The sequence below is a fragment of the Catharus ustulatus genome, chromosome 4 (genome assembly GCF_009819885.2).
Source record: "Catharus ustulatus isolate bCatUst1 chromosome 4, bCatUst1.pri.v2, whole genome shotgun sequence".
Classification (NCBI taxonomy): Eukaryota; Metazoa; Chordata; class Aves; order Passeriformes; family Turdidae; genus Catharus; species Catharus ustulatus.
Genome location: NC_046224.1, coordinates 57,820,405 through 57,833,162, shown reverse-complemented (window position 1 = coordinate 57,833,162; position 12,758 = coordinate 57,820,405). Strand labels below are relative to the sequence as shown.

General features: G+C 37.1%; 1 protein-coding gene across 1 annotated transcript in view; it reads left to right on the top strand.

Moving 5' to 3' along the window:
* Positions 1 to 12,460, top strand: part of SYT10 (synaptotagmin 10) — a 44,141-nt gene extending 31,681 nt beyond the window's left edge. The window contains exons 6-7 of the mRNA XM_033057682.2: positions 138 to 267; positions 1,338 to 12,460. Of these exons, the coding sequence (XP_032913573.1) occupies positions 138 to 267; positions 1,338 to 1,409 (202 nt within the window). The 3' untranslated portion in view covers positions 1,410 to 12,460. The remainder of the gene's footprint in view (positions 1 to 137; positions 268 to 1,337) is intronic.
* Positions 12,461 to 12,758: the final 298 nt, after the last annotated feature.

Sequence of the window (12,758 nt, the reverse complement as noted above, 5' to 3'; positions counted from 1 at the left end):
TATCTGTAATAAATGGTGTGAAAACTTTGGTCATGTATTATGCGCCACACTAAACCAGTGAACAGAATTGTATATCAGATGTTATTAAAACTATTTGTTATTAAAAATAAAATTTTTTCTGTCTCTACAATTCTCAGAGTAGGGCACAACGAGGTCATTGGAGTATGCCGGACAGGAATTGATGCCGAAGGCCTTGGAAGAGATCATTGGAATGAAATGTTGGCTTACCCACGTAAACCAATAACTCACTGGCACCCACTAGTAGAGGTAAGGCGTAGCAAAATTTTCTCCTTGACATTGAGTGTTCTTGTCCCTCACATTTATGGACTTCTGAGAATCATGAAAATCAGTGCAGCACCTACAGATCAGGTAGAAGGTCATTAGTACAGCCTAAATCTAGTTGCATGAGTTTCTCTATCACTCTAAACAGTCTTTTCAACAGTTTCCAAGATTATAAGATTACATTAGACATTTAAAATTTCCAGAGATTATGATAAAGAACTTACAGCTACTTAGAAGAGATCATTTGCAAAAATTTCAAAAGCAATCATTTCCTATTCAAAAATCTTTAACATAAGCTGCTGTTGCTAAAACATTAATCTGGAACTGGCCTGCAAATTAAGCTAAATTGTGGCAACATACCAGCAGCTCCCTCCAGAGTTATTCAACAGGCACTTACTGGAAGCTTTTTCAAATGTAGAGGTGATTATATCTACAAGTCCCTGAGCTCGGACTCCCTCTGCGATCTGCTGTGGCCGCACATTGTTAGTGTTCTGTACACAAAATCCTCACAGCTCTGGACTAAGAAAGATACATATTGAAGCCTTAGGAAGCAGTAGGGCACAGAGGCACTGTTTAGCCCATCACAAAAGCAAACTGTAGAAAAATGAGCTGCTGCCTGTGGCCGTCTGATTTCCCCACTCGGCTGCACAACATGTCCTGTGACAGGCAGCAAAAGCATAATATTAAGGCTTCAGTAAAACACCAAGAAGAGTGTGGGGACAAGGAAACAGAGTCAAAGCAGCAGAGAAGTGTCTTTTAGAGGTTCATTGGTCTGTCTGATTTATGTAAGTTAGGAGACAGAGGTACCACTGCTGTTGGTGAAATAAACCCACTCCTGTAAAACAAGTCAGAGGCACCTCAGAAGGTCCCTGCAGAAATTTTCTTTCCATTCTTCGTTCTGCTGGAGACTTTGACACCAGAGACTTTGATCCAGAGACTAGAAAGTGTCTAGATATGATTAGGATTCTTTTTTGAAAGAGTTTTTCATCCTCTGAAGTGAGCATGATGCACAGCCAGATATGGTGATGTTTGTAAATATAACACTTTTCTTGCAGCTACCTGGCCGAGCAACAAGTTTTGATAGCCAGGGATCCTGTTCCTCACCCAAACCACCGCTTACACCCTAGGGAGCAAGAGTGAGTTCATCGTGGCCAGTGTCCAAGGCTCCCTCGTAGCTCACATCTACATAAACAGAAGGTTTGGCTTCTTCAGATGAACTGTATCCATATTTTTTTATCAAAATACATATTTCATATTCTAAGTCTTATATGACAGTTTATAATAATTTGTCAATGTGCAAATGAAGTTGATTTGACTCATATATAACTCTTCCTTGTGCGAATTCATTCACCTGTTTTATCTCTGGCATATATCCAGTGTCATATTTAAGCAGTGTTTTGATGGTGCCTGTATCCTTTCATAGGCAAAGAAACAAGAAAAAAAGGTCCCTTAAGCAATTCAAAACTACTGCAGCTTTTAACACCTAATTCTTTTGAGGGAGAGCAAATAGTCATATATAGCTCATGTAGTAAATTCCTTCTAAATTGCACTAAATCCTCTATGACTTCAAGATAGCACTTCAAGCTGAATGTTGCATGAAAAAAAATACCAAAACTGTTGTCATGTTTTGAGTATCTGGAAAATCCGTTAATTCCTTGGGCAGGGAGGAAGGGCTGATTTAAAGCCCACTGGAGCCAATGAGGTGGACTGACTTCAGTGGGTTTCAGTCCAGCCCTTATGAAACAGGTATGAGAACTGGATCTATGCAGTTATAACCTTCCAGCACTCATGATGACAGCTGCATCTCTACACAAGTCAAACTGCAGAGGAGAGAATGCTCAGAAGCAAAGGAATTGATTTAATGTGATTTAGCTCTTCACAAAACTGACCAAATATTGCAGTTACTCACAACATTTTTGTGATTCTTGATTTAATGTGACAGACTTAGATATCTTTGAAGTTATTTTGACTGAGTGCACAGCACACATCGAATTTAGTTTCTAGTTCCTGGCTGGATGCCTCCAGACATATAAGCTAAATATGAATTTGAGATGATTTGAGGTGTTTTCTGTCAGTCTATGGAGAGAGAAATTGAAGTGTGACTATTTTAAAAGCAAGTAAACTCATTTATTAGAATACACAGTGACAGCAAATGCAAAAATCTATCGTCTGGAGTCAGATAATTTAAAAACTAGAAGAAAACTACATATTATTTTGTGGATTTATCTCTAAACACTGCAGTTTACTTCAGTAAGATAAATCAGATTGGTAATGTCTTTTTTCCTTTTTTCTTTTTTTCTGTGAAGAGTGTAGCACAGATGGCATGATTGGTCTGAGGTTTTGAAAACTGGACTGAAATTAGAAAAAGTTGGGTGGTGGCACATTGAGTATCTTTTCAATATATATAAAGAAAAGTGACAGTGTTTTCCAAAACAACATTTTTACAGAAGTGTCATGTAGGAGAAAAACACCAAAGGAAGATTGACTTATGATAATGAAAGAAATTTTGAGAATTAATCTATATATGAAGGGAAAAGGTTGTTTTGGCAAACTTCTGAAGTACCATTTTGAGTTGGTTTAGCCTGGATGATGCAGAATGTGTTCCTGAAAATCCAGTCCCTCCAGGCCACTGCCTAACCTCTAAGACAGACAAAAATCTCTAAGACCTTGAAGAGTCTTAACTGCTCCAGAACAGCTGGTAGGGCTGGTCTTAATATTACAGGAGTATCTAAGTAAAAAGAAAAACAAAAGAGGCAGCTTTTGTACCTTGCCTCCTGTACCTATGAACACAGCAAGGAAGCAAATAAATACAAAAATCAATCTCTCAGACAGTCTTTACAAACAAGTAAAACAAAAAATGTAAAAAAAGAAAGAAGGGAAAAAAGAAAAGGCTCCAGTTCAAGTTTTTGCCTGTCTCAGGTTGTTATTCATGGCCTCCAGGCAGAAATGGTTTCTCCCAGAGAGGATTGGTAATGCTGAACACTGATCCTCCCTACTTAAGACTGTATTTTCATCACCACAAATGCAGAGCAGCCTTGAAGAATTTAATTCCTCCATTTGCTCTGGATGAGTAATTTTTTTAATAGGAGAACAAACTCTCCTCTGTGAAGTTTTTTTCCCTCCCACCATTGTAATCCTAACAAAATTCTGTAGCCTAGATAATTTTCAACATGATTCTGCAAGACTGATATAGATATATTTATGGAGACTGAAAAACTATTTTATGTATACATTTATCTTAACATAAATTATACCAATAGTGGCCTTTGTGCCCTAGAAAATACTTTTTGTAATGTAGTACTGTAACAGTTAACTAAATATTCTTTGCACTTTTTTGCACCTAATATCCAAAAAGCAAACAAATTCACAACCAAATGTAGCATAAATGTTCATCAATGAGCAACGTATTTTTACCTATTTTACTGTTCTCCATGAGTATCCTGTATGTTTCATCATAGGTAGCAAGGTATTTCAAAATTCATTTCCTTAAATTTTAATTGTTGTCAAATACCAAAGGCTCGGTTTGTGGCCCCTCGTTGTGCTATTTTTGGTATTGTTAATAACAATAGTGAATGACTTCTGTGTCTAATCTTGATCAATGGGTGCTCTGCATCTAGGAGAAATCAGGCTATAAAATCATCTGGACATCTAACTCCAAAAAATGATCCCTTAAGTAATTATATTTATGCCCTTAGAAGTGATTAGTAGAATTAGTGAGAAAGATTTTTCCTCCCATTGTTTCCTTAGCTATCTCAAATGGACAGGATATGCACTTAGTATAACCCAACCATTGGCTTTAAAACTGTTTTAAAGGTTACAAGTTACACTTACCAACATCACAGAAGCACCAAGGAAGAGCTTAGCATAGTTTAAGTCAAGGAGTATGTTGATCGCTATATATCTTTACTAAGGAATTTTAAATATTTTGATTTGGAAATCTGGAGAAGTTGCAAGTTCTCTGCTTTCAACCTGTTAATTTTTCCCCAGCTTATCCACATTTCTCCTACATCTCATGCATTACCCTAATTTGGGAAAAATCAAATGTGGCAAACGGTTGGTTTAAAATATACTGTAGTATGTTTACATCAGTTAGAAAAGCTTCCTTTCCTAAAGACCTGAGTTATTATTCTTGAAGCAGTTCACTGGAAACAATACCAGTTCTTAATAAGAATTGTATTTGCACAGCCTGGCTTTTTTTATACTTTTACACTGCACAGGTGAGCACAGGCTCACAAAGATTTAAGTCATGTCCTGGACTTCATAACCTCGAAGCTGGATCACTACATTTTACAGTCCCGCTGACATGGCCCTTCTCCTCAACATCCAGCAAGCAACCAGCTCTTTCCTCACCATCTTTTGTCTATGTTGGTCTTAGGAATATGAATATTGGTCAGAGATAAAGTGGCCTGCAACTTCCCCTGCAAAATTTCTTCTTCAATAAATGCAATTCTTTGGACTTCTTATATTTACGTAACTAAATAATATATTTTCTTAAAGAATCACTACCACTTCCAGTATTTTTTAGGAAAATATTAAACTAACAATAAATGTTTTCATTTGATTGATTTTTTCAAGGGAAAAAACAGTTAGTTACCTAATTTCTTTCTGTGGAATCATTTTTGGGGCAATTATTTAGAGCAAAATTAGTTAAAAGACTAATGTGATCCATCCTTTTCTCCTCTTTCTCAGCTTTTTTATTGCATTCAATGCAATCCTTTTAAAAATTTTTAACATGGTGATGTACATCATATACATGATAGTCTGGTTCAAAGATTATTTTGCTATCTCTTTTTTATAAACTTTTATATGTACTAACTTTTTATTATACTCTATTAATTTCACAGGCTTTATATACCTGAAATCATTTGACTGTATTTTTTGAGTGAGCAAACATTTAAAAGAAGGGTATTACAGAACTCAATAATAGAGTTCTTCTTCTGCTGAAAATGTGAAATTTTTCGGAAATCCGTAAATGTGCCTGCCAAATTTAAAAATCAGCTTATTAGAGCATGCAAAAACCTAGGTTTGCACATACAAGCACTTGCACTTGCTGGATGTACAATCACTACTATTTAGCATTTCTGTTACAACAGAACTCCCACACCTAATCAGAAATACGTTTCTACTCACTTGACAAATTTGTACTGAATGATAGTTCCTTGACCTAAAAAGTTCATATGACACTATTTCTACAAAAGAACATGCTTGAAAATTCAGCAGGTGTTAAAATGTGACATATACTTTAATCAGACAGTGAGGTGACTTTTGGACAAAGCTCGTGTAATATGTGCTGGACCATCCAAAATATGGATAAAATATACCATATATATCAGAAATATGAATGCATGTTTTGATGAGACATTTTCTCTCTCGTTCACACCACAGCAGAGGCTCAGTTTAACTCAAGATTCACTTTCATTTAGCTTCTGAGCCTTGCCAGTCTAAACTGAGCTCTCTGAAAACAGCTAAATTGTGGCACAGAGCAGACCACAGAGCTAGGAAAGAGGAAGGAAAATGTGGCAGTGGACAGTTCCATCCAACTGTAAATGCCCTGAAATGGAAACCTTCCTCCAGAAACTGATAATAATTCCAATAGTTTTACCACTTGTCCTTTTTTTCTCTGCTGTAAAACAGGACAAAAGAAGCACGTTCCTGAAGAAGCATCAGCATTAAGCATAGGAGTTAATTGAGGTGCTGATCACAGCCACTTGCCTTTACCAAGGCAAATAATACCTTAACTTCTAAAAGTGTCTTTTGTTTACTCAGCTAGATGAATAAATATCCCTTCACAATTTTGCTTTTCCCTTAACCTCGGAAAAGGGCAGTTTTTTAACAACATGCAGGAAACCAGGAGCTAGAAATCTAAGAGAAAGTGAAGCTGCAGGTGGGATTTGAATTTCGCAGCGGAATCTAGTCAGGAAAATGGAACTAACACCTTCAGTCTTGTGCTGAGTGCTAAGGGATGCTTGATGGTGGCAGGTGCTCAGGGCTGTGATTTTATCTTTTATCTGATAGCACCTCTACAATGTTGCTGTTGCTGGGAAACCTCTTTGCAGGCTCAGAGAGGAGAATGCCTCTGCTATTGCCATGTGAATCTTTCTCCACCCAAGCGCAGACTGTGATTCTTGTGCCCCATGGGGCTCAGTCCCCTGGAAGGGCAGAAAGCACGTTCAATTTGCATAACAGGAAAAACTGATTTGGCACTCTGCCGTCGTGGGGACTATTCACTTTGTTGGTACTAAGGATAAGTGTTTGTGCCTTGCTGATCCAAGGAAGAACATTTCTTACAGCAGTCTGTGGCTAAGTCTGTGTTGCTGAGCCGTGTGGATGCTGTTGAAGATCATTAATATCAGCATTGTCAAAACAAAACTAACACATATAAACACAGGTTATAAAGGTTGCCAGAACACCAAAGCTCCCTCCTGTGGAAAAGGAATGATGACTCCCTGAAAAATAAATCAAGGCAGTATGTTCTGGAAGTTGGATCTGCTGGAAGTCACAGAGCTGCTGTGATGAAAGTGGAATAATTTATTAATACAATATGTTGACTATTGATCCTGAACTAGATGAGTTCAATAAATCAACTTTAGGGGAAAACTGGCAGAAAATGCTTGACAGGGGAGTGTCTCTCAGGAGTAAATGAGTTGTATAAAATGTTAATGTCCATCTTGGTCACCTGGGAGAGTCTGCTGATGCTACAGCCAGTCTGAACAAATTCATCTCCTCTAAAATAGCAAAATCCCAAGCAGGCGTAGGAAAAAAAGGCACAGAAAAGATCAAAACATCTGATTCAGAGCAGACAAGATTTATGTCTGAGCAGGCTGGAGATGCAAGCTGGTACTGTAGTTTACAGAGAAAATAGGTTTGTTTGCTCTCCCATGAATGGATGGGAAAGCTTGAGGCAGGACAAACATGCACATAAACTTTCATTTTTAATTCCATTCACTTGAAATATTTAAGTTTGCATATTTAAGATTAAATATTTAAATACCATTCTATTTTTTATGAAGTGGAGTAGTCACAAACTCCCTAAAAGAAAAGTTGCAAATCCATTCAGACTGCCTGGGTTGGCACAGTTACAACAGATAAGGGTGTCCCAAAGCCCAGCAAAAATTAAAGAATTGTGAAATCCTGCCTCTCCCCTGGAGAGGTGAAGTCAGGAAGCTTGACCCAAAAAAAGAACTGAAGACAAACGAAGGAAAGGATGAAGGCACAGCTATTTCATCACAACTTCAGGGTTCAAAAAGTCATTGCTTAGAAAAGAGTGCCAGAAATATGTTTTCATGGCAGCTACCTGCCTTTTATACAATTTTCCTCTCCTTCAAAGTGCAAGCATATACATGTTTTTGAGACATTGCTTTTAAACAGTTTGGGATATTTTCATACCTTAAAAATTCAAGATCCTGAAGTAAATCTATCAATGCACCCACCCATGAGGAAAGTAAAATAACATTTAAACAAGAGCCGGGAGTAAAAACTTTCTGTACAATAAATAAAGCTCTAGAATATGTTTAAAATTGCTTTCCTCTGTAAAATAATGGTATAGATTTAAGACCTAATATCCTGGTGCCTCTTAGTTTAAAAAGGAAAGACTGTGTTTCTGATTATAAAGCAGTATTTTCCTGCAGGTATAGAATTCCTAGTTGCCTGGCCCTGTGTGCTTTCAAATATCAAAAATGTTTGTCAACATCACAGACAGGAATTTTAGGAATTTAAGATACGCACTGACAAAAATAATCTGCTTGGTTTTTTGTTGGTTTTTTTTCTGAGACACTTTCTAGGACAATTCCAGGAGAAATTATAGGCTTTTGGATGTTTTTGTGAAGCAGATACATTTCCATAAAAGTAGTCTGGAAGAGGAGAGAGAAAAAGGGTCAAGTTGCTTTTTTCAATATGCTATGATTTGAGACTGATAATAGGATCAGAGTGAAGAGGACTGAACAAGAAAATATTTAAAACCTCTTGTGATGTCTGACATAACCAGAGACAACAGAGGAATGGAAAAGCCTATAGAGTATCAAAACAGCCCTCCAGAAAAAAATAGAGAAAAATGTATGCATAAAAATACATCCAAATAGAAAGAGATTTTTGGTGTCATTCCCCTACCTCATATCTTGCATGGCCATAGCAAGCTCACAAAGTAGCTGGGTAGTGGGAGCCAATTTCAGAACCTGAGTCTGCCCTTAAAATAAAAGCAACCCTCTGCCCCACAGATCTCAGAGGACTCACAGTGCAAAGAGCACGGGTAGTTTCTCATGGCACATCCTATCCCCCTGGTGTTTTCCTCAAAGCACAAGTGAGGCAAAAAAGGACATTTCCCACATCTACTCAGATGCTGTAATAGCTTCCTATTTATTTGTACCTGACATAGGTTGGAAGATCTCTAATAAGTGAAAAACATTTTTGTATAATGTCACCACATTATTAAAGCTTCTGACAAAGAGTGTTTGAATCACCAGTAGGAAACATCTCTGGAAATGCTGCTGTGGTGCACAAGGTACTGATTTTGATCTCAAGTCAAGCCTCAACTAACATCACAAAATGGTGGAGAAGTCATTGGACTGCTGCAGGTGCTAATTCTCTGATGACTCAAAAATCTGAAGTCATAATTATGGTGTATTTCTCATTTATTATCCCACAGGTCTTTGTGTGTGAATAGGGTCCTGGAACTGAGGTTTCAGCCAAATCCCATCTCCTCCTGTTCTTTCTATTCATGGAGGTTCAGCTGAATAATGGATTCTCATTCCTTTGTCCCAGATTGTCATACAGTAGTGGGCGCATTGTGAATGTTTCACCCTGGGAGTGGCTGCCTCTTATTAAAAATCACAGTGATCAATAGAGGACCATTACTTCCCTCACCACAGTTTTCTGAGTCTTAATTGTGTAATAATAGTTATGAGAGAAATGACTGCATAGCAGACCGAGAGAATTGCCAGCTGTAATTATGTTTTTCAAATGAGTATGTGTGGACGGGTGTATCTTTCTTCTTCATATTAATGGAGATTTGGCTGCCACAGAAAATGAAAAAGGAGAATTTTGTGGACTCTCCAAAGAGCGTCTCACACTCTTAAATATATTCCTTTCAAGCTTCATGTAGTATAAGTGTTTAATGATCTTAATTATCCTTATAGCACAAGAATGTGATTAATTTATTTAAACCTACAACCTTTTCAGTTCTTAGTCCATAAAGGTAACTTTGGGCTAGGGAATCAAAATCACTAATGAGAAACTATAGCTTTATCTTAGCCAACAGCCAAAATCTGCACAGCTGGACTTTTTCTGTATTCCTCTAAAGGGGAGCCTGGCACTATTGCACTTTAGCTACTTGCCAGTAGCGAACAATTGTAGGTCACAGCCAGGTTTCTGAGAAGCTATGAGGTTTAACCACTAAAATCCCTCCAGGTACAGGGCAGTCTATGAAGTCAAAGAGTAATCATATTCAAAGGGGTCTTGATGATGAGCAATCTGTGCTGAGAAAAGAGATTTCATTCAAAGGATACCAACATGGCTTTTAAATATTTCTTTCCTCTTTTTTTCATGTACTGTTGTTAAAAATGGACTTTTTCTCAACACAAAATGTTATAATTTAATATCTAGAAGGGCAAAAAGTGGTACTAAAGTACCAATCTACTCATGCACTGAAAATAATACTAATTAAAAAAAAGTTGAAAAAGCCTTTCAGCAAAAAATATCTGTGGCAGCAAGATATCAAGATGTTGATGAAAAGACATTTTGCTTTTTATGGAACTTTTTCTGACTAGAATTAGAATATTCCACCTCCCTTTTTGGGCTATCTCAAGAAAAACACAAAACCATAAATGTATCTAGTGTAGTTTTCATATTCTTGGAATAATATAACACAATAAAAGTGATTCAATTCAGCCTATTATGGTGTAAGTATTAACAATACACATTCATTTATATATTTTGCATTGCTAAAAAATCTATTCATCTCTCTATTTCAAATATAAAAGAATTCTAGCACATTTTCAAAAGGAGCTTTCTTTCGGGCTAATCACTTCCTACTTTATACTCCAATTGTTCTTGTATTAATTACAATGAAAATATTTTCTTAATATCATTACAATAGACCATTAAATGTATCCAGCAAAGTCACTCTGTAGGCCTTTATAATATGTCATTTCCTCTGAAAGCACAGCACTACATACTTGGCCAGCTCAACGTTGAAATCCAGCAGGACCACTGCTATTGATTTCAGAGCACTCTGCATCAGGTTACATGTGAGGATGCATCATAGCATCTTTTAAAATGAGCCCAGTCTCAAGGCAAGCAGAATGACTTCTCTTACATCCACCATGGATTTTTGTCACTTTCTGACAGCTCAGACTATATTAGAAGTCTTCGGCACATCTCTAGGGTATGAACTATTATTGCAAATGATGATTTTTCTGATACTGGTAGGAACGATGAGCCTTGGCTGCCTGACTTGGTAAATAAAAATGTCTGGGGTATGTAGTCAGACATGGAGGTGATGTATTTTTACAGCTTTTTCCTATTTAATGGTGGCATGCAGGTTTACACAAGATGCCATTTTGTTTTGAAGCTCAGAGGGTGTGTGTTTAGACTAAACTTTTCATATGGAATTTTTAGATAGTCCTATTGCACATCAGATATAAAGCACTTCTTTTCAGTCTATATTTCTATGGAAGAAATATTGAACAAAGTTTAATTTTGTTAAATGAATAGAAAATAATTTCTCATTAGAAGGAAAATGCATAGATATATATTTAATATTATTCCTTGTTTCTCTTTCTTCCAAGTGTAGGTCTAAATTCTTTCTATGCGTCTCTATTTAGGTTTCTGTAGGATATGTTGGACTTAAATGCACATGTCTAAGGATGGGATTTGAGTCGTTTTATATCACAGAAGCTGGCAAGCTGGCATCCTGATTTGGAGAGGCACTTCTAACTTGTGCTTTCTCCACTTTCTGGGGAGATCAGGAGGATGTTTGCTCAGCAAACCATGTGAAATACTGTGTTAACAACAACCTGTTAATCTCAGTATAGCCCTACTGGCTGGGATGGGAGTGGGCAAAGCCCCACGGGCTCCCTGCTCTGCCCAGCATCCACCGCCTCCAGCAGCAGGACTGTAGCACTGGCTCCTCTGAACCATCCAGGTGCTCCTCTGAACCATCCAGGTGCTCCTCCAGCCACCACAAGGGGAGGCCCAAAAATCTTCTCCTTCCTTTCCATGAGCTTGTAGTCCATGCTGCGTTTGAGCTGGCTGGCTTCGGTGCGCTTCTTGTGAAAACTGAAGCAGGGAGAGGAGAGCAGATATTAGCCACATCTTTGCTTCAGCACAGAACACCATGTTTTCCTAGTATATGCTTGGTTGTGGGGTGTATGCTTCAAAGGTAGGAAGTTAAAATGGAGTTCCTGGCCACAGAAAATACTGACAGCTAAATAAACCCCACTTAATATTTAAACACTTAATATCTTGATATGCTAAAAGAAAGTACCCAACACAATGCCTGTCAGGATGAGCATCTTTGTGACATTGAGGGTTCTGGATTAGACCCTAACTGGCCCAAACTCTAACAGAACTCCCTACCTTTAAAACAATCTTTATGATTAGATCAGAAATGTTGCCAAGTCTATGTAGCTTACAAAGAACTGCAGAGTTCTAAGATTTTGTCTCTTCTCGCTATGTGGTGTTGGCTGACCAAGATCTAATATTAAATACCTGACTGTTTTAGTACCCTTTATTCAGTGTTCTTGATGTGACTTTTAAACTGAAGTCTGTGATTTGATACTTAGACATTGTTCAAGTCAATATCCTTGGCTTCTGCGTTATAGAGACAAGAAAACAAAACTTTTTGAACTTGTGTTACTGGCTTTTTGTATGCGCTAAATGGCCATTTGTGAAACTTGACAACATAAATTGTACTACTGATAGTAAATGGGTTTTTTTGCACTAGCCTTTGAGAGCTGTAACATATTTCAGTATTTTTACAATGTATTCTCTAGAAAGTGTGAATCTATTTGTCAGTTCTGAAAAAATTACGTAACAATGAAACCTCAAGAGATGTTATGAAGTGTACAGTTTGTGATAATTTTATATTTTAAAAAGATAAGAAAAATAAAATAATTCATTTGAAATAATTTTATTCTAATTGTTTCATATGTATTTTGAACAAGAAATAAAGTGATTAAAATTATTTACTTTTTTCTGTCGTTCGTACAAAAGCAAGCTTTTCAAAGGTAAATAAAGATCAGTGGATTACACTGGCCCTAAGTCGAGCAGCCCTGTCTATATCCAAGGGGGTTTCTTCTCATGAAATTGTTTCTTTAAAATTCTACACCCTGAAGATGCAAATGATATTTTTGCCGCCATATTTGCAAGGTTCAAGACAGAATGCCTTTGAGTGAAAACAATTAAATCAAGCGGCTCCATTATTACTTTGTGTAATTCTTTTCACATTATCTTCCATCTCCTGCTATGATATTGTTTACTGT